General features: G+C 41.4%; 1 protein-coding gene across 2 annotated transcripts in view; it reads right to left on the reverse strand.

The window, feature by feature from the left end:
- Positions 1–1,405: 1,405 nt before the first annotated feature.
- UBE2E3 (ubiquitin conjugating enzyme E2 E3) overlaps positions 1,406–22,419 on the reverse strand; it is a 60,027-nt gene continuing 39,013 nt past the window's right edge. The window contains exons 4-6 of one of the 2 annotated variants that reach the window (XM_075511807.1): positions 7,126–7,264; positions 5,196–5,343; positions 1,406–2,043 (exon numbers count right to left, since the gene is read on the reverse strand). In XM_075511807.1, the coding sequence (XP_075367922.1) occupies positions 1,946–2,043; positions 5,196–5,343; positions 7,126–7,264 (385 nt within the window). In that variant the 3' untranslated portion in view covers positions 1,406–1,945. The remainder of the gene's footprint in view (positions 2,044–5,195; positions 5,344–7,125; positions 7,265–22,419) is intronic. The other variant, XM_075511808.1, reaches the window with a different exon arrangement.

The raw sequence follows: 22,419 nt of genomic DNA on the forward strand, positions 1-22,419 counted from the left end.
GTGGTGTACGAGCACCGTGTCACCCACGAGTGCGCTAACGGTCAGCAGTGAGCAGACTTTAGATGTCCAGCCTGGATGTGATAGCCCCTTGTTTCTTTGCCAATCTGTGCTATTTCTCACACGTCCAATGACATAATGAGAAACTCTGGTCACCTTCAGCAGTGATATCCAGCACTTCATCTCCTGGCATTAGCCTGTTACCTGACTTAGGCATATTCACCTGCCAGATCCCCTGTTTCTCATTCCCTTTTGCACTTTATAACCTGAACTCTAAAGCTATCTTGTAGCTACCAAGAGAGACTGGCTTCTAGGTTGAGATATTTGGGATACACAGTTCTTCAAGCCACCTTCAGGAATCTGTAGAAATATTTAAAGTAGGGTGGACAATTCATGGTCAAGGGTTACGTGATACAAAAACCAGGGACCTATATAGTGATGGCTAACTTTAGATCTAAATCTTTAACATTTTTTCTATTGCTTTAATATTTAAACTTAACATTCAGTTTTCATATATTAAATGAGCAGAGCATCTTATTGATGGAAGTGCTACATTATCTCCAAAAACACCAGGTAGTAAGGGAGACTGTAAAATTTAAAATTAAGTGTAATTTTAAAAATCATTTAAAGGGATCAAGTCTCTTTTTTATAATCAGTATTGTGACTGGCAACCTATAAAAGCTTAAATTATAAAACTATTAGTGACTCTACTTTTTAAACTGTATGTACTATAAAGCTGTATATCTTTGTTACTTACAGATGTTACAAAATTTCCAAGCCAGAAAGTGAAAGGGGGGAAACGCAGTCTAAAAGTTTTACAGATTTCATTTTCACTAACAAAGGTTCATTTCCCCCACAACTGTTTTTATGTCATAAAAAGCTGATTAAATTTATTCTACTACTTTCTTTTCTGGACAGATGATATAGTGTTCAATCATGCTTTGGAAGACCATTTTCAATGGGTAACTGTAGTTCTCTAGATCAGCAAGTCCGACTTGCTTTACTCAGAAACAAAAACACCAGACTATCTCTAACTTGGCCCTCGTCCTGCAAAAAAAATTTGTAGCAAGACTCAGGCAGTCTGTTATGAGAGCAGGGCTGGCCCTGAAGCAACCAGCTACATTAACTTCTGGAGTAAGCATACGCGATGCTCTCCTTCCAACTTGAGAAAGAGCCGAACAGTATTAAATTTAAGGAAATTCTAGAAATGACAGTTGTTCTCTAAAAAACAAAACAGGGAAAACTTAAACAATCCACAGGTGTGCATTAAACATTTAATAGCAAGCCTTTGCTTACGTATATTAATTTAAAGATTATCCACAGGGATCTGTGATACATTGGCCCTGCCTTGTTACTATAATTAAATTTATTCAAATATTAATTTAAAATAGGAAAACAAAGAAACTACTCCTTGGGGAACATGTTTATTGTGTTTGAGATGATACACTGGGTGCTCTCTGAGCTACAAAGGGAAAAAGGAAATCCTTTCATTACAAACTGACAAAGGTAAAAGTTAAAACAGTTTTCACAACAGCATGTACCACATATTGGAAATAGATCTGGGTTTAATACAAATGACATAATTCCTAGTAATCTACAGCTACCTTTAATAACTTCATACAGATAATGAATTAGGCTAAAATGCACTATAATATTTGGTTGACTTCAGGAACAGTATCCTTAGTACATCACAAAATACATTTTGATATCCCAAAGAAGCAAGACTTGCAAGTAGGCATTTTAAACATAACTAATCTACAGCTACAAATTTCTACTCTTGATAGCATTTACCTTTTTTGGGGGCAGTATCCCAGTCTTCAAAAGGATAAAAGCAGAGTAGAATCAGTATAACATATACACAGAAGTCCGTATTGTAAAGGCTATAAAGATTTGTTGCACACTGCAAAGTTGCCTTCTGCACCTTCACACTGCACAAGTAGTTTGTCATTTATGTTGCATATCTCTTGGTCCACTGTCTGGCTATCCTGTCATGTTCTGCTCTGTTGGTCAGGTACTGAGTGGCTATGCTTCCAACCAGAGGGTCAGCTGCAAAAGGCAGGAGAAGATGAAAACCATTAGGAACCATTCCACGATAAAAAACCCCCACAACACATGATTTAAAATACAGAATCTATTCCAAAATATAGTCTTTGTTAGGCCAGAAAATGCTGTGAGATATAGTGGGACTCTTATCATACAAGACATTTCCAAGAGAAAACACACACGGCACAATGAACAGAAAAAGAAAACAGAAAAATCTGTTGTGGTTATCTGCATATTAATGAATCTTGCCCCAGCCAGGTGCCCTGCTTTCACCCCTTTGGAAGGGCTGATGGGTGCAGGGGACATTCAGTGAGAGCAGCCTGGCGCACTCCTGTCACAGTGCTGGGACAAGACTAGTGTACGTTAGGGTATCGGGACTATGGACACACACTGAGGGAATCCAGTTTGCTTCAGGAGTCATCAAACTTTTGTATCGAAGAGGCTAATCCATTTCTTGCTGATCATTACCAGTCTTCCGTAAATTAACTGTCATCTTAGAGTCACAGAATGGTTTGGGTTGGAAGGGACCTTAAAGATCATCTGGTTCCAACCCCCCTGCCATGGGCAGGGACACCTTCCACTAGACCAGGTTGCTCAAAGCCCCATCCAACCTGGCCTTGAACACTACCAGGGCTGGGGCATCCACAGCTTCTCTGGGCAACCTGTTCCAGTGCCTCACCACCCTCATAATGAAGAATTTCTTCCTTACATCTAATCTAAATCTACCCGCTTTCAGTTTAAAGCCATTACCCCTTGTCCTATCCCTACATGCCCTTGCAAAAAGTCCCTCTCCAGCTTTCTTGTAGGCCCCTTCAGGTACTGGAAGGCTGCTGTAAGGTCTCCCCAGACCCCTCTCTTCTCCAGGCTGAACAACCCCAACTCTCTCAGCCTGTCTTCATAGGAGAGGTGCTCCAGCCCTCTGACCATCTTCGTGGCCCTCCTCTGGACTCGCTCCAACAAGTCCATGTCCTTCTTACGTTGGGGGCCCCAGAGCTGAACACAGTACTCCAGGTGGGGTCTCATGAGAGCAGAGTAGAGGGGGAGAATCACCTCCCTCGACCTGCTGGCCACGCTTCTTTTGATGCAGCCCAGGACATAGTTGGCTTTCTGGGCTGCAAGCGCACATTGCTGGGTCATGTTGAGCTTCTCATCAACCAACACCCCCAAGTCCTTTCTCCTCAGGGCTGCTCTCAATCCATTCTCCACCCAGCCTGTATTTGTGCTCGGGATTGCCCCAACCCATGTGCAGGACCTTGCACTTGGCCTTGTTGAACTTCATGAGGTTTGCACAGGCCCACCTCTCAATCCTGTCAAGGTCCCCCTGGATGGCATCCCTTCCCTCCAGCGTGTTGACCGCACCACATAGCTTGGTATCAAACTTGCTGAGGGTGCACTCAATCCCACTGTCCATGTTGCCGACAAAGATGTTAAACAGTGCCAGTCCCAATACCAACCCCTGAGAAACGCCACTCGTCACTAGTCTCCACTTGGACATCGAGCCATTGACTGCAACTCTTTGAGTCCAGCCAATTCCTTATCCACCGAGTGGTCCATCCGTCAAATCCATGTCTCTCCAATTTAGAGACAAGGATGTCACGCGGGACAGTGTCAAATGCTTTGCACAAGTCCAGGTAGATGACATCAGTTACTCTTCCCTTATCCACCAATGCTGTAACCCCATCGTAGAAGGCCATCAAATTTGTCAGACACGATTTGCCGTTAGTGAAGCCATGTTGGCTGTCACCAATCACTTCCTTATTTTCCATGTACCTCAGCATAGTTTCCAGGAGGATCTGCTCCATCATCTTACCAAGCACAGAGGTGAGACTGACTGGCCTGTAGTTCCCTGGGTCTTCCTTTTTTCCCTTTTTAAAAATGGGGGTTATGTTTCCCCTTTTCCAGTCAGTGGGAACTTCACCGGACTGCCACGACTTCTCAAATACGATGGATAGTGGCTTAGCAACTTCATCTGCCAGTTCCCTCATGACCTGTAGATGCATCTCATATCAGGTCCCATGGACCTGTGCACCTTCAGGTTCCTTAGATGGTCTCAAACCTGATCTTCTCTACAGTGGGTGGTTCTTCATTCTCCCAGTTCCTGCCTTTGCCTTCTGCGACTTGGGCAATGTGGCTTGAGCACTTGCTGGTTAAGACTGAGGCAAAAAAGTCGTTGAGTACCTCAGCCTTCTCCATATCCTGGGTAACCAGGTCTCCTGTTTCCTTCTGGAGAGGGCCCACATTTTCCCTAGTCTTCTTTTATCACCAACTTACCTATAGAAGCTTTTCTTGTTGCCCTTGATGTCCTTGGCCAGATTTAATTCTACCAGGGCTTTACCTTTCCTAACCTGATCCCTGGCTGCTCGGACAATTTCTCTGTATTCCTCCCAGATTACCTGTCCTTGCTTCCACCCTCTGTAGGCTTCCTTTTTGTGTTTGAGTTTGTCCAGGAGCTCCTTGTTCACCCATGGAGGCCTCCTGGCATTTTTGCCTGACTTTGTCTTTGTTGGGATGCATTGCTCCTTAGCTTGGAGGAGGTGATCCTTGAATATTAACTGTATCTTAGCACTACTGCTCAGTTCCTACCCTGACTACAGGCAATTAGCATTCATTGCCTAATGACACTGGCCACACAGTTGTTGCTGAGAAACTGCACTGCTTCCAGTGGAGTTCCTCCCCTCCCAAAAGGAACAAGGAACTCTCTTTGAAAAAGGGAAAAATCTCTCTGAACATCATCCCCCTCACATTTGCAAGACTAAACGTTTCAGTTGCTGTCTTAAGACAAGAGACTTCCTGTGGCCTCTTCCAACCTGCAGGATTTATGAGTTTATAACTCAAGAGAACTTTGTTGCTGTCCTGGATTGACCACTCACTTGCTGCACCTCCTGCAATACAGACCTTCAATGACATCAGCTTATTTTCTTCACCATACCTTGGGGAAAAAAGGGCCTAATGCTATTTACTTTTTGTTGTGCCACAGGAGTGAAAAGTGCCATTAAATGTGGGACCACATCCAAGCGGGAGTGTTTCATCCCCAATTTTAAAAATACTAATTTTTATTTAATCTGCATACAATCAAATATGCAAATTACATTCCATGGCAAATAAGTCAAACAAATTACTAAGAGTGGACACTCAGTAAATTATCAGCTCCTTACCTGGGTTGCAGTCTGTCAGAAGAGAACAAATAGACAGCAGAACCTTTGAAATAGTCAAAGCGGGGCTCCAGTTGTCTTTCAGGATATCCAGACAGATGACTCCCTGACTGTTGATGTTGCAGTGATAAATTCTGGTACGGAAAGTAACCTAGAATCACAGCATAAGAGACAGGAAGAGAGTCATTCAGTGTTGCCCAGGGGTGCTGCCCCTTGTCTCTGAGCAGCAGCAGCGCCTGGGGTACTCCCAGTTCCGCAGAGCTGCTGTGGAGGCAGCTCCTCACTGCTCGTTTTCTAAAACACAATTATTTAACAGAAGAGTGCGTATTTACTATAGTCATGGCTACCTTTAAGAAACTGACCGTGGAGATCTTTGGTGCACAAACTGCTTTCACAGAGGCCCTCTGTCTGGTACCTACAAGAACTAGGACCTACTTTGCAGTACTGTATGCCATTTAATGAACACATTGCCTGTCAAGAACGATCTAATCACAATAACTTTACTGTGGTTTCTGAAGGTGAAGAAGTAGACAGAATTTGGCTGCATGTGCAGTATTAGCCGATCTTTTCCTTTCTTTCAAAAGCCTAAATATAGACCGTGAAAATTAATATTTAAAATTGGAATATCGTATTGTTCAAATTGGCAATGAAATCTTTGCCTTACCCTTCATTAAGCAGGACATAATACACATCCAAAACAATGCTGTCACACTAACTAACACCATCCTTGTTTTTAAATTATTTCAGACTAATAATGGTAGAGCATGTAAGCATTATTCTGCACAAATAAGAAGTTAGAAATATTTAAGTGCTTTAATTACATAAAGCACAAGAAGATGAGGAAAATTTTCTTCTTCATACTGATGCAGGGGGGGAAAATCCATGATATTTTCTGAAACTACTGAAAATTCAAAAATGATCGTGCTCTTAAAAAAACATCCTCAAGATTTTCGTGAGGCAGTTGTCTAAAACTCTGCATTACTTCATTATAACAATCTTAACTCAGAGAATATTAAATTTTGTGGGTTTCAGAGAAGTGTGAAATACAGAGGGTATATTATTATTTACGCTGTAATCCTTCTGGGAATGAAAAAAGGTATCTGATTTACAATAACAATGCTGTAGCCACAAGAGCCATAAGTTGTAGAAACGTTGTGTGGTAGAATGTATTTAGTCTTTACGAACGTCAGCAGCGTCCTTTCTGGTGACTTAGTCAAGAGCTGTAATTTGGCATTAAAGGAGGGGAGAAAGGAACAACCTTTAACTTCTTTGATATCCATTAGTAAATTACGATTTCTTAAGTGTTCATTCTATTTCTGAGCAAGGAAATGAAATTTTAGTTTAGTTAAGATTAGTTTCATTTAATAAAAAGAGCTTTTGCTTAAAAATATTATCAAACAAGGTTGCTGATCTTGCCAGTTGTAAATAGATTGACATTTTACAATAATAGAAATCATCACAGTAATTTACCCAATTTGAAGTCACAATATAACACTCTACTTGTCTATCTAAACTTATTTTAGCTTTCTGTTATTTTCCTAAAAATTATGTGAAAATATATAATACAGAATCTGGTTCATAACAGAAAAAAGTTTATTTTATATATGTCTTAGTAGCTGGAATGAGAAGATGGAAGCATAAGAAAGTCTTGCGTTGTCTTCTATTAAAATTAAAATTCCTTGAATCTTAACTCTTGATCAGAATTATCTTCTCATTTATCGCTTGGTAAAGCTTGGAAATCAGTATTGACTGTGGTAATCAGGAAATAAATTAGACACAGGATTTTTCTGAAATTGCAAGCCAAGATTTTGGACCTTGTAGTTTTCAAGAGACCATAAACAAATTTGATATTCAGAAAGTGATGAGCACTCCCTTGCTGCAAGTTACATTCTTCTCACATGTGAAAAAATGATAAACACAATAAAAACCTTACCCTTACCTTTGGTGGCTTGAATGGATAGTCAGATGAAAATGTGATATCCAGGAAAAAAACTCCTCCTTCATATACAGAACCTGGAGGTCCAAGTATAGTAGATCTCCATTCATAAATGTTATCCCCTTTAGGACCGGCACTGCGTAAAAAAAGAGGGGAGAGAAAGAGAGTCAAGTGTACCTTTGAGAGAGGCATTTTATGGATTTCCTTCTACATTCATTTTGTTTAATACAAACCACTTGCCTATATTTCACATCTGCCTAATTTCCAACTGATTTCAGTAGGCTCAGTGTTTTTAAACAGGCACGAAAGCTGGGCGCTCCGCTGCCCCTTTGGAGGTACAGCAATGAAACAGATTAACCGTGAACTAGTAGACTGTCACTGTCTGAAACATAGCCCCAGACCTGCTTTCTCGAGTATGTGGTTGCTCTGAGCTTCTACATCACGCCCTTCCAATGACATCTTATCCATACACAAAAGAAGTTGTATATCTTGACCACGCTCATCTTCTCCAGGCATTAAACGGATCATACCTTCATAAAAAATGTGACTTACACGTATATTGATACACATTTATTGCCACTTGTTTCACAGGCTAGAGTGAAATATTACACCCTTGGGCAGGAAAACTGGGGATAGGAGAGACAGAATCAAGTAACCTGGAACTGAGCTTCTTACAGCACTGTTAATCCAAATAACTGTTTTCTTCAGGATATATTTGTGTCATGTCTCCAGGCAATCAGCATGGAGACTACTAGCCAAAAATAGTTTATTTTAAGAAGTACAATACTGAATGCATTTCTCACTAGGGGAAGGGTTATTGCATAATTAATTATTAAAGTAAAGCTTTGAAAGAAGGGATAATGAACAAGCATTTTCTTGACTTCTGAGACATCATACTTAATGCTATTATCACACAGTAACCATCTAATCTCCTCACAAAAAAAAATATCAAAGCACAAGCTTATTTCTGTAAGCAAGTCTCAGGGTAAAAACTAACCTCACCGTCCACAAAAGCTCCTGAATCTGAACCGCTGAGATCCAAACTGACTGCTATGGAAAACACCACCGCTGAGCTCATGCAGGCAGGGTGGATTCATCGCATCTACGCAGACAAGTCAATAACGCGGCACTGTAAAAGATCCTTTCAATTCTCCCCACCTCGGCAGCCTCCCAGGCACCACCTACATCTCGCAGACACACGGTAAAGCGTCTCCATCCTTCTCCCTCTGTGGTCCCAAGGAACAGGCACTGAGGACTGTCATATGTGATTGCACATGAAGCAAGCGCCAGGGCATCGCACCAAGGTGTAGCCTGGGAATTTGTGGTTTCTGTCATTGCTCGACACTCAGAGGAGCCTCCCTGCAAGCCCTCCAAGTGTTAAGGCTCTTCCCGTGTCATGTCACCTCATGTATTTGTCATACATATGCCTGCAGTCTATAACATGGCATGTTGGACATTCATTCTCACTATGTAGCCAAACATGTGGAGACAAGGAATCATCAGAGACAAGGAATATGAGCAGCTGCACTATGCATCTGCAATTCCCGCACCAAAAATTTAGCTATTTTTACATTAAGATCATATTCGAGAAACAACCAAAAGCTGACTTTGATTATGAATTTCCTTTCAATTCATAATTTCCCAACATGTTTTTTATCTTGCAGACGTTTCATGTACCAAATGTTTAAACTGTTGCAGGCCTTTCACAGGACAAAATAATCATGGATTTTGGCTGACATCCTATTTAATTAAAATCAAAAAATGATTTGATGGAGCTGTAGCTATTTTCCTGTTGCCAAAATGAAAGTAGGTAGCAACAGCGTGCTGGCCTCCAGAGTACAGCTAAGAAAGAAAAACTCAGACTGCTGTCAAAATAAAGTTTGGGTCTAAAATCACTGATCTTACCTTCCTATTTGCAATGCATGCACAAAAGTGGAAGAAAAACAGTAGATAAATTTTAGGGAAAAAAAGGGAAATCCAGAGACAAGGAGGTCCATTTTCGATGATGTAATGAACCGTTCGTACCCTCAGTCACTCCAGAAGATAATTCCATTCATACTCTCTAAAAAGCAATTAGTGTAAGAACTGAAAATATTGGGGCAATAATGACAATATTTAAAACCCACACAGGCCACTGAAATGTTTTAATTAATTCTTGACATTCATCAAGCTTACAGCTAATTAGTATTGTGCTTGGAAACCAAATTTCTATGGAGCAATTCAATTTCAGCATTAGATGTCCTAATGACTGTTTTATAGTTTAATGCAGAGGTTAGTGCTCTTGCCTCGTGTGTCAGGTACCTTTCTTCCATACACCTCTAACAGCTGGATGCAATTCAATCAGACTAATGAAATAGCTGAATTAAATTAGTGACATATTTCAGCCCAATGAATCAGTCACAATTAAGAGCAGCACCAGTCCGGTGCCAAACTATCTGGTAATCACTCACCAAGTCAGAGCAAGGGCATCTATCAGCCAGTAGCCAGAAGCTAAGTGCAATAACTCTCGGCCTATTACTATCTGCTATCCTCTTCCATGCTACCGCTAGCAATATATAAAAGGATCAGGCTACAACCTGAGAAGCGGAACTCCTAACCTTGTAAGAGGAAGAAAACGCTGTGTTCGAAACCCCTCCTACTGCTGAGAAAAGATTGCTGCAATGTCAAAAGTAACACAAAGCTGTAACAAGAACTGCACTCAGAAAAAGGAGAAAATTGTTACATTGAACAATTTCATTACATCTGATTGAGGTTTGGGAAATTTCTATTTAACAGCTGACGTCGTGTCTCACTTCCAGTGGTGTAAAAGATACCCCTGCTTCATTAGCAACCTGAAAATCCCCACAATTACTACATTATTGGTGTGAGGAGACGCAAGATTAAAGAGCAGAGACAAGACACCACGCTTGGCTTCTACCACCTGTATATTTCCACTGGGGATCATCCTCCGCCACCCATGCCCTCCTTTGTCTTTTGTATACATACCAAGGTAATCTTTTTGGAATAAGCAAACCCACACTCTCTAAGGCTCAGCAAAACATACCAGACCGATTCACGGCAGTCAGCCTCTGCAGCGATTGCCACAAGGCCGGAACAGTGGGGTTACACCGACTTGGACGACTGCAGAGAAGAGCAGAAAGTGCAGTCCTGCCTCAGGCAACACCTCGGTTGTGTACCGAGGTGCAAGCGAGTGCCGGGGCCCGGCTGGAGTCACTGCCTTCCACTCGCCATCACCGCAGAGCATTGCCCCAGTGCTGCAGAAAGCCACAAGGAGGGAACTGCCACTCCCTGGTGCAAATCTAACCTCTCCCTTCCCACAGAGGACAGCAAAAACCCCGGGCTGAAAACTGGGAATAAGGAAGCTTTACTCTGTCTGCAATTTTCTATTTCATTGACACACCCAGAAGAAATACTCTCCTCCTTCTGTTGGGCACTAAAGAGGCTGACACAGGAGGTGCTTCTAGAGGCTGTACTCGAGCTCTTTATTCCCAGAAATTCTCCTGCTATTCAAGAGACTCACTCTCCTATTGCAAGCATAGGCTTCAAGCATCCCACCTTAAACCTTGAGAGCTGTGGTGAGTGACAGCCTAGGAACCTCTCTCGCTGTCTGCCACACTGGACAGAATACCCCGGCACAATTTCCATGGTTTTCTTCCCTTTCCTTTTTTCATCACTGAAAGACCCGACTCCTTCTGACTTCCACCATGGAATCCATATGGACACAAAATCCTTCTCTATTCTGTCCTTTAAAACACAAAATCTTGATGGAGCAACGGATCTGATGACAACTTCAGTGTTTTGGCTACACAGCGTACATGTGCAGTTCATTGCTACCAGCCTGCTGCCCTCCTAAATTAGCTTACAGAACATCAGAAAGTCAGTAAAGGCACCACCAGTATATTCTCAATAAAAGAACCACTTGATTAATTTTTTAAAATATGGGCTAAAAAAACTCAGACAAAATAACAAAGCAAATTAATTGAAATGCCAAAATAGTCTTTGCAAAATTAAGGCATTTTTACTTCATACATAAAAGCTGGACTGATTTTTTTTTTTTAACAAATTAGATAAATTGACAGAATAAAGTTAACTGGCTACATCTGCTTCCTAAGTAAATATTCATTATGCCACTTCACTGAGGGATATATACCTGATCCAGATAAGACAAAGGATTTATAACCACGCTCTATCGAAGCTTGTCTGCTGAACAGATTTAACTTACAAGTGTGACTTCAGGTGGTGAATTTGAGAAGATGTGAGGTTAAACTCTAGGGGCCCATGGGGTCACACCAGGTCCTTTAAACCTAACTCTGCTGAACCCTGGCTCTCAAGTTTCACAAAGATGAAGAACAGCTTTTCCAACACAGTGTTATGAGCATTCACACAGATGCAGCAGCATTCACACCAGCAAGAAGTCTGTTAGAGTCCTGACGCAGTGGTTACAGAAATCAGAATTCAGCATTTGTTACAATTCACTAAATCAAAATGCATTAAAGCTGCCCATATGGAACTAGCTGCAGGATGAGAAACTAGGACAAGACATTTCCAATCTACATGATGCTAGTAGCATGCTGCTTTCTGCACTTGCTAAATGCGCTTCTCCTGTTAACAGCGCTCCTCTGAAACACGGGGCTCTAAATTTGGTGACAGAATGCAACTTCATAGTACTGAGACTGTGATAATTAAGAAGAAAAAGGGTAAAGGAAAATGTAATTTACCTAGATTTGATGTTAAGTCTGTGTTATGCTTTATTAAAAGAAACAATTTGGGTCTGTAATAGGACACAACTGAGGGGGAAAAAAAAAAAAAAGGTTTTTAGGAAGCTTCCCGGCAGTGAAGTCTGTCAGACTCTAAAACAGTCTTACGAGAAATGTCATTGGTACCATAAAACTAAAGGTACTGGTCTATATCCCAAGATGCCCATCAGGGGTGCCTACATAGCACAGATTTAAGTGGTGGAGTATTTTCCTACATTCTCCTTTCAAAGGCCCCACCCTGAGGTCTGATAGCCAGGCAGGTATCACAAAGGCAGCAAACCAAATGGGGTACCTGGAGTGACAGTGAGGTAAGGAAAGAGCCCCCTCCATCCTCCCCAAACTTTTATCTCAAGATGAGATTGAGCAAAAGTAAAACTCCTGAAGCTCTTCACAGACTGCTCAACCACAGCGACTCTGTCACAATGGTATCATTATAATTTTTACAGCCATGTAAGTGAAGACAGTGCTTTAAGAAAGGAGTAATACCTTTTTTGATTTTTCTTAATTCAACTGAAGGTACTAAGGAAAGGAAGAATGAATGCCCTTAAGCATGTTCCACAGCCTCATGCTTGAAAAACCCATTTCATAAAGCTACATAGTGAGTTCTGCAAAATCCACAACACAGCTTCAGAAATTGAGTTTTACAAATCCTGCTGTAAGAAAGGCACTCAGCATGTTACGAGCACGAAAGGCTTTGTTTTGGACAGCAATGTCTCAGCTAAAGCTGTTGGATGATGTTCTAGTTCAGCACTGTGCCACTAGAGGTTAACCGGGCTGTAACAGAATCTACCAGCATATACAATTCAGGCAAATACACAGAACCCCATCTGTGGTGAACCTGCCTGCCTCACCATCTAAGCTTCTGAGCTTGATGAACTCATCTCCAGTGGCAGGAGAAAGCCCCAGGCTCAGGTAACTTCAAGTTACCGCAGAGGTGGGGACTCACATCTACCACGTAGGGTATCTAGTGTGGATGCTGATGTTTGCACCTCACTTCCCAGATAATCAGGGTAAAGAGATCAGTGACTCTCTGCAGCACAAGGAGCATCTAAATACTCCTTAATACCAAGGATGTCCATCTCCCTCTGGTGACACTTACTTTTCACTGACTGCATGGGGAGCTCGGCTCCTAACTCAAGCCTCTAAGCTCAGTACTCTAGGAAATCCTCCTCGCCCTCCATGCAGTGAGAAAGGGTTGTCTAGCTCTGTATTCACATGCTACCTTGTAGCACACTAGCTTTTTATCTAGATGTAGATACACACTGCCATGCTCCTGGTAATTAAGGAAAAAAAAAAATCTCACAAAGAACCAAAGGACCTCTGTCTCGTGCAAGCTGTCTGAGAGTTAGTTCAGTGTTACTCTGTGAAGGCTGGAGACAGCACAAATCACTTACCAGTAGTTGTATTTTAATGTTAAACATGGGAATGGAAAGATGGCCAGATTATTTTCCTGCTTTGGTATTTTCAACATTTTGAAGAAAATTTACCCATTACCTCTTTTTCTCAATCCTCTTTTCCCAATGGTGGAGGCGCTCTTGTATTTTTGGTTACAGAGCACAGGAAAGGAAATGAACATTAATTAAAAGACATACGTTTGTGGCTTTGAGTCCTGTGACCTTTAAAAACTAACAAGCATGGACAGCAATTTCCATTTCCTTTATTTTTCAATGCCTTGTTTCATGGCTTTCTGGAGTACTTATTCTCAGCGTTCATATTATCAGCACCAGTGCCTAAGCACCTCTGCTTACAGAATTTGGATAGTACATCCTCTATACACAGAAAGCATACTGGTTTCACTGGCAAGAACCTCAAGTATAGCCTTAATTTTTGCATTACAGCATTTTTCTAGGGTTGGACACATGTGGGTTGTCTACAGGAATATATCAAATCCGTGTTGAAAAAGCTTTTTGATAAGGTACTCACTATTATTAAGTTTTCCAGGTTATGTGCAATTTATTACAAAGAAAAAGTTTTAGTCTATTGTGTTCTTTATATAGCTACAACTGTTCTTATTTTACCTACCACTGAACTATCTGCTACATCTGTTTGCTGAAAAAGGTTATTTACTGCTTCTAGCAGATCCACAGAGGCTCTGTGTAACTGAGGATACATGGCGTCTAGTTCACTGTACAAACCTTTGCTTCTGTCACTTCCTTGAAGTCCATCATGCCCTTAAAACTAAAATCTAGAAATTACTGCTGGAAAAAAGCGCCTATTTTTAACTCATGGATCCCCTGCTAATTCAGCTAGTTGTAAAGCACTGCAGGACTTGTGCCTGAGGCCATGGTTCGATGCAACAGTAAATCCAACTTGAGAGCTCCTCCTACCAGATCAAAAGCAGCATGGCTACTCAAAGCAAAGTGCTGATCCAACGTAAACTAACTTGGCCAAAGCGTATACGTTCCAAAAACGTCAGTGGATTAGCTTCGTAACACCAGGCTTTATGCTTAATCAGGTATCATTTGTCCTCCTGCAGCCAGCGTAAAGAGGGCATAAACTTTAGATTGCACGGTCTGGCTTAGAAATGTAATCATGTGGCCGTATTTAGTTCACGTCAAATTGTACCATTAGGGGAATCTAACAGAGTGCAGATCTGCTATTAATCACCCTAGAGAGAAAGATGCCAGATTGTAGCGTTTTAGACAATTAAAACCTCCAGCGCTAAACTTGCCATTAGTAGAAGAATATACACTGTTGTTACTAAAGGAAGCTGAGTAACAAATCATTTGATAATTCCATCAAGCTGTAATATGTTGATAACGCAAGTAATGTATTTTGGAAAGCTGATAGTTTTTCCACTGCCAAAAGCCCCATTAAATTAGTTCACTGCTACAATAGCTCAACTTTACTTTCCTCTTTGTATTCCCGCTAGTTCCTAGGACCTTTCTTGCTGCTGTTAGAAGTCTGCCCAGGTTCTCTCCATCTTCCAGAACAAACGCAGCCAATTATGGAGGCAGAATTCCTGTAATTTTTCTTTTGAAAAATAACTAACTCCAGAACATAGTTCGCTAAATTGCACCAGAAATACTGAATTTAAACCAGGTAGCAAAACATATCAGATTGTTTCTGTCTATGCTCTTGACAGAGGAGTTGTAAATATATACTACCCAGGCAATATATAAAAAAATTACCAAACATGAGTTGTTTTTGAAAACAGAGAAATCACAGGACTTGCAGGCATGAAGAAAGTTCGTGCTGAACATGTGGTTTATTTTAAATATTGTGAAATCTGCATAGAATTCCTTCTCACATGCCCACACTAGAGAGATTATCCATACTCCCTATTAAAACACAGAGCAGGACAGTCAGTAAAGGGAAACATTTCCTGCTACTTCACCATGTGTTCATAATAACAAAGCCATAATTTAGCATAAAAGACCAGCTCCCTGTCATCGGTGTTGAAACACTAGTAGTACTAGTGGTAAAACGTGTGCTATTTTCTTGCTGTTGGTATAAAGCCCAATTTGTATTAAGGCCAAATTACTTTGACAAAGAAATTTTTCTACCAGGCATACAGTTCACATTTTCCTTCCACCCGAAACTACTGATGAACCTGTATTTAGCAAACATGGCAAAGTTTGCTTTTCTTCCATGAGAGAGGATCCTGCTCAACTCCCTAACACAAACAAAACTCATTTGAGATATACGTATATTTTATTCTTCAATATGTTATAGCCTCCATAGTGATGCTAGCAATCCATACTGAAGGAATCACACGGTACCTGAGAAATTGTGCAGCCTTAGTTTAAGGCGTCTGCCCACAAATACACAAAATGGAAGCACTCAGACACAGGATCATTTGCCTAACATCATCCAGAAAACATGTGCTGTGGAGTTATGACTGCAATGTAAATCTCCCAAATCCCAGGCCATCACCTTACCCACTGGACTGAGATTACACTATTAGTAGCTCATTCAACAGTTCTGTGGCATCCACGCCTTTTTAGACATCAGTCACCTCCATCATTCACTGCCAAATCTTCATGTCAAAAAGCTAAGTAACACTCAGAAATCCAGTTTAGGATGTCTAGCAATATTTTCAATGACACTTTTAATGTCAACAAAGAAAATCTATTATTCCCAACATCCTTTATGCACACACTTCAGATGGAGGAAGAAAGAACAGTTAAAACAATTAATTTCACTAAAGGATCTGATTAATCTAAAATACAACTGACTAAATCTATAGTAAACTTATAAAGATTCCTGCCTAGGAACAATAACTGGGCAATTTTCAACAGACTAAGCCTGCAAGTCAACTAGAGCTGTTCAAATGAAGTCCCCAGCTATCAATCTACCCAAAATACCTAAACATTAGGCAATTTCAAATACTGACCGATGTATTAAAAAGTCTTCCACTGCTCTGTGGATTATGTTTTGGTTTTTAAGGAATGTATCTTCAGCCAAACATTGAAAGGAACTCCACCTATGAACAGTGCTTTTCAAGACAGAAAGCACATTAGTGAATTAGAGAATCAACACAGTCCGATAATTCGAGCCTAAAAGCAGACTCCACAATTAAACTTGTGAATGGTGTTAATGTTGTGGAAAAACTTTCTTCTAATATTATAAAAGGAGAAAGTGCAATTTAGTGAATATGATTTATTCAGGGACTTCATCAAGGACCAAGAAAGAGAATTGCTGGGAAGTCACCTTCACTGAAATGCGGGTGTATCCACCTGTCAAGAAGATGAACACCCAACGCGCCTGGTGCTACCACAGTGGAACTTCCTCCTCCTCCTCCTCCTCCTCCGGGATGTCCAGGACTGGGCTTCTCCACCACTTCACAGCAACCTAGCTAGAAGGTGCCTTCCCTGCCCCCTCTAAAAAATCAGCTTTCAACTTCAACAACAAAGTTACTGCTTGTCCACACAAAGATGGAAAAAAGAGAAAACCAGTCAGTTGGATAGCCTGCTTCCATTAAAACACATTAACACCCTGAATAAGAAGCACCTACTTAGGGATTTAATGATCTTTAATACATGCATATTAGTTGCATACTTTTAGTGTTTCATACCAACTTCCTGCATGTTGCCCTGTAGCAAGCACTGAATATTTTCCCTCAAAAGAAGTCTGGATTGTCATCATCTAAGTCCGTTCTCAGTTCAGTCTTCCCAACCTTCCAGCATAGACTTTCTTCCAAATGTAATTTTATTACTTTTAAATACTTCCTCCCGCTTGCCTCCATCCACTTCCATATCACACTGTTCAGCCTAACAAAACAGAAAATGCCATGCCACAGCTCCCTGTGTCGGATGCCAAACTTGAAGCCATAAAAGTCTGATGGAAACCTCTGTAACTAGTAAAAGGCTGTATTTCTCAAAAATAAAATTGACCTTTCCCAGTTCATACACAAAGACCTTCCACACCTCCAGCACAATAGGATGACTTCCCAAGTCTGGCTCCTTTCCGAACATGGTTGGCGTCACTACGTGGCTTTTGTCACTAGCTACTTCATCTGAATTGAAAGCAGTTAGCAGTTTTGAAGGGGATGAATCTGGTTAGCCAAAAAACGAGAACCCTGTTCAACACAACAGCCCAATGTTCAGAAGGCCTGTCTTTAGTCCTGTTCCCACACTGGTTAAAAAAATTTCCTACGTTGAGGATTGATTAAATGAGATCTTCACTTTTTCGCAAGATTCATGGTCTGAAATGATCATCAGACCTCTGGCTCCAGGCTTTAAACTCTGCTTAAAGCAAAACGATGACAAGCTTCACATTCGGTGGAGGGCATGAGTTCATCGTTGTTAACAATTTTTATACATTTAATCTATTATTTGATATTAGATTTTTTTACCTTTGTACTTTTAACAAAACAATTCTACAAATAAGCTTTTGCCAATCTGACTATATAAATCAAACCTCCAGGGTATAACACATTCCAGTAGACCTGAGTGCAAGGTGACTGGTGCTGTCCCACAACCAATTAACCCCAGCAAAACCAGCCCCGTGCCTCCTCTTACTCCTTCCCCTCCCTTGACACCTGTAGTGGTGCTTGTGAAATCACATACTGAATTGCTCTGTGGTGCTGAGCGGGTTGAGAAGTAACCAAGGACTGCTGTCAGGCTGCCTGGGCTCCTGGAAGCAGCAGCTGGCAGCAGCTGGCTGCAGACTGGCACGGATGCCAGCATCAACGCAAGAACGGGAGTGGGAAGCTGCAGCGGGGAGTAGGGCAGAAGTGGGGGGCTGCACCAGCTCAACCTGAATTGGCTTAAAACATCCTGGAATTATACTCTGCGAAGACAATTCTGGATCTGCAGTGTCCTGTTTATCAAGGTAGAGGCTCAGGATCCTCCCTCTGTCTCTTCACCATGCCACTCTGTCCTTTCAGTACATAAGCTGTAGAGTGACCCAAAACTATGAGCAGTAACTGTCCTATACCGAGCATCAGGCAGACTTGATTCAGGTGCTAAAACATTAGCCCAACAATGTACATTTCACTAGCTGAATACCTATATCTGGAGAGTTTCAAAACAAAAGCAGTTGAGGATAGGAATTTGTTTTGTATAATACAGAATTGGAGACAGCTGAAGCAACACTTGGTAGAGAGTAGATATAAATGTAGATTGCATATTAAAAGCATTAAAAACCCCTGTGAATACCAGCTTTAGTTCCAAAAGCACAGCAATTCGAAGGAATGGAGAAAGCATCATGTATACAAATACACAGAAATCAATGTCTGATATGAGTTCATTTTACTCCACATAAGTGTACTACACTAAAGAAAAATGTGAAAATAATAATCCTTCCAGGGGAAAAAAGTCAATAAACATCTAAGTGAAACAAGTCTCACTCAGTAAAATCTGTTTATTGAAAAGCCAGCTCCAGCCCAACTATTGCTCCCTCTAAGAATGTTAATTTAATGAGTAACTCTTCCAAACAAACGTTCTCTGTGGAGACAGCTGTAGCGTATGGAGCACAAGCTGTTTGGGTTAGCCTTGGGAGCAGGCTTTGTACCCCTCCTCTAAGAGAGCTGCCACCGCTAAAGGATGAGCTAAGAAATTTGTGACCCGCACAGAGCTTTGCCGTAGAGCTTGGACCACTGGTACCAGTGGACTAAGACACGCTGCAACTTCATTCCACCTTTTTACACATCTGTCTGTTCAGAACCGTGATTAAAAAGAAATGTCGTTTTCCCCCGCTGCCCAGATTCAAGGCAGCTGTTAGGAAAGTGGCAGTTTACTGCCTGCAGTAGGATACAGCAACTCAGACCTTGGGCAAAGCAAAAGCACGTGGACAGCACCGACCTCCTCCTGGGCGCTAAATCCTTCTTCCCAGGTTGCAGTACCAGTTGCACTGCATTCAGGAATTAGATACCGCTGCAACACGGACACAGAATGGCTGTAATCTCAAGAAGGAAAGGCTCAGACTGTGTGTGTGGTTTTTATTTGAGGCTATAAGCATGATTTATCAGTGGAAAGAATATCTCTAATGACTACCGTTGCAAAATTCATCGGGTTATATACAAATTAAGTATAATCTCTTCCAACACGTCCCAATATTATATGTTGATACATAACTCTACTTCCTTCATATTCTCAGTCAGTTATAATTTAGTGAACACCATTAACCATACATTTGCTTACATTTGCACTCTAGGAAAAATAATGTTATTTTGTTCTTTCTGATAACTAATCTCAATAAAGCTCTTTCTTTGGTGCAAATGCCTAATTTTGAAGTACAGCACTGCTAGAAAAATTAACTTAAGACAGGCTGCCTGCTCATTGCACTTAACAGATTCAGAGCTGAAAGGATAAACACTTTTACTAGCAGTTAGCCTGCTGGGATTGATTACCGATGTTTAGGTGATTAAATATTTGTAACAACAACTAAAAAAAGTAGTAGTAAATATATAATTTTGATCTTAACCATTTTTACTGCAGGTGTCTAAGACAAGATCAATAATCTGTTTTACAGATAGAATAATAAATGTGACAGGGCAATGACTTGCTAAAAGTGACTGTATAGGTAAAGGACAAAATGCGGTACAGAAGCAAAGTCTCCCAAGTCTCTGACAAGTAACCAAAGCACCAGGTCTCAGCGATTCCCGTTCAGTGCTTGAAGGTTCATAGGCCTGGACTTCAGAAACCACACAAACACACCTCGTCCTATAACCAGGGTGTGGATAGGCGCTCCCAAGAGACAACTTACAAAACAAATCCAAATGAAAAGTCTTCTTTCTTGTTTAAACCTTCCTTGATGAAATTTTAAAAACAGTGCTGGAAAGTAACAGCAGCAGTAGTAACAGTAATCATAATAACAACAACAATAATGATAATAATAATGAAAGGATCAAACTCTGTGGCCTGGCTCTGGGTCCCTTGCACCGGAGCGTGCTGCCGTCCCTCCCTGGAGAAGGTTACTCACCAGGTGCCCAGCTCTAACAGCAGTCCCAAGCATCACCGGCATTTTGGGCCGGGCAGAGGGAGGTAACTTCAGCCGGTCGCACTCCAGCAATTCCCAGCTGCCGCGCAGTCCCGGGGGAGCGCAGCAAGCTGGTGTGGGGTAGACTGGCAGATTGGCTCAGGCAGGGAAAGTCATAAACAGCTCTCTGATAGCTTGTCCCCCTCCCCCGCTGCGCCAAGCAAATGCCAGCAGAGGAGACGATCCTGCAAAGGGAGAGATGCCGGGCGTTTTTTTTGTAGGAGGTAGTTTTCCAAAGAGGTACCCAGAGACTCTTCAATAGCCCACTGATAATTTGTGAACACAAAGATCTAGCTTTTCAGGGTTACGCTTCACCTCCCTCCTGCTCCCCCTCCAGTGCAAGCAGCAGCAGCTTTCACAGGGCAGGACTCCATAGGAGCTGGAAGCTAATTACCAGATGTCTTGTAAATCTTTCCAATCTGCACAACTTCATCCAGTTTGCAATGCTTAACATCAGCTCTTTTGGAACCTTTTCATCCTTATTTTTGTGTAACAAATTTTCAACAAGCCAGGAGTTCTTTGTTCTCTCCTAATAAAACAACCTAAAATGTTAACAGTTCAGCATGAAACTAATGAACTAAATGCACTTTTCTGGAGATCTGAGCACAAGTACAGGCATTTCCAGATTTATGTGACAATTTATTAATTCTGGAAAAAGTGCTTTGGGCTGTTGCTTTAAAATAACTTTAGAACTACAAAAATGAATACAAACAACGGTTGTAAATTATTTATGTGTTCTGCCAAACATATGGCCACTCAAATGCTGCACTTATTGAGGACAACTTAAACGAAAATCTTAAAGGGGCCTGAAAAGAGAACTGGACCAAGTCAGACGTTTGCTCGGATGCAACTGTTCTGTCCACAAAATTTTACTCCAAATAACTGCTAGTGGCAATGCAGAGATATTCTGCAGAGCATTGAGCATTCAAGTCTACAATTTACATGAACGGAAATGATCTTCAATTGCCTGCTCTTGGGGGATATAGTGAAAAAGATGAAGAGTGAAAAGTTAGTTGGTTGAGTATTTCTGCTCCTGCAGTACTGCTGTCAGTTCTCCCTCACCTATTTCAGTGGGATCCATACCAAGTAACCATATATATTTAGTATGAAGCAGGAATATAGAACCCCACTCACATGAATCCTACAGCTGGCAGAGTTGGGACGGGTCTGAACCACCGCAGAAGGCGGCTGGTAAGATCTCCATAGGTGCAGCTGATTGCAAAGTGAATGCCTGACCATGCTCTGACTCTGCTATGGAAGGAAAGATGACTCTGAACTATGTAGGAAACATGTCCTATGCCCAGGGCCAAGAGGAGGGGGTGACGTATAGCTTTTTGCTAGTTGTATAGCAGGAATCTCCTGTAAGTTGTATAGCAGGAATCTCCTGTATAACATCAAAGTTGCTTTATTTAAATCTCTTTGGCCAAAAGAAACGAAGCAAGAACTTTCACCTCCGGCAAAACACCCAGGCTGCTGGATGCCACCTCCTCTGGAAAGACTCTGTCATGACTAAAACTGGAAGAAGTACCTTTCCTTTTATTTCGTGTAAATTCTACCCTGTGGATGCTGCAGATTACATGGTGTAAAAATACATAACCTTTTTTAGCACTCAGTATTAAATGTATTTAGATGCATGCATTCTGGATAATAAGCCTAAAATCCACTGTACTTCTTGGTAGTTGAAGATCATCTGCTACAAGTAGGATCTTTCCCCTCTCCAAAATACTAACTTAAGTACCTAAAATACTGTTCTCAGCAGATTATTTTCACAAAAGCATTCAGGAACATCAAGTTTATAGGAACTGCCACTATAGAAGGAGCAGCTATGCCCCAAACCAAGTGATACTTAAATCACAATTTTCATTTGAGCTGCTGTTGCAAGCAAACACTAGTATTAACTACAAAACCTCTGTTGCTAAAAAGAAAAGTAGCAAACATAGACTTAGTGACTGCGTTCACATGTGGACAACTATCCAGGAGGATTATGGTTACATGAAGCTCCCATTTTGGCAGGCACAGAATGACATGATCCCTCCATCACCAGTACAGCCACAGCTCCCAAGCAGCAGAACTCAGTGAGAGAGGCCTGGACCTTTCTACCGTGTTACAT

The sequence above is a fragment of the Mycteria americana genome, chromosome 9 (genome assembly GCF_035582795.1).
Source record: "Mycteria americana isolate JAX WOST 10 ecotype Jacksonville Zoo and Gardens chromosome 9, USCA_MyAme_1.0, whole genome shotgun sequence".
In the NCBI taxonomy this organism is placed as follows: Eukaryota; Metazoa; Chordata; class Aves; order Ciconiiformes; family Ciconiidae; genus Mycteria; species Mycteria americana.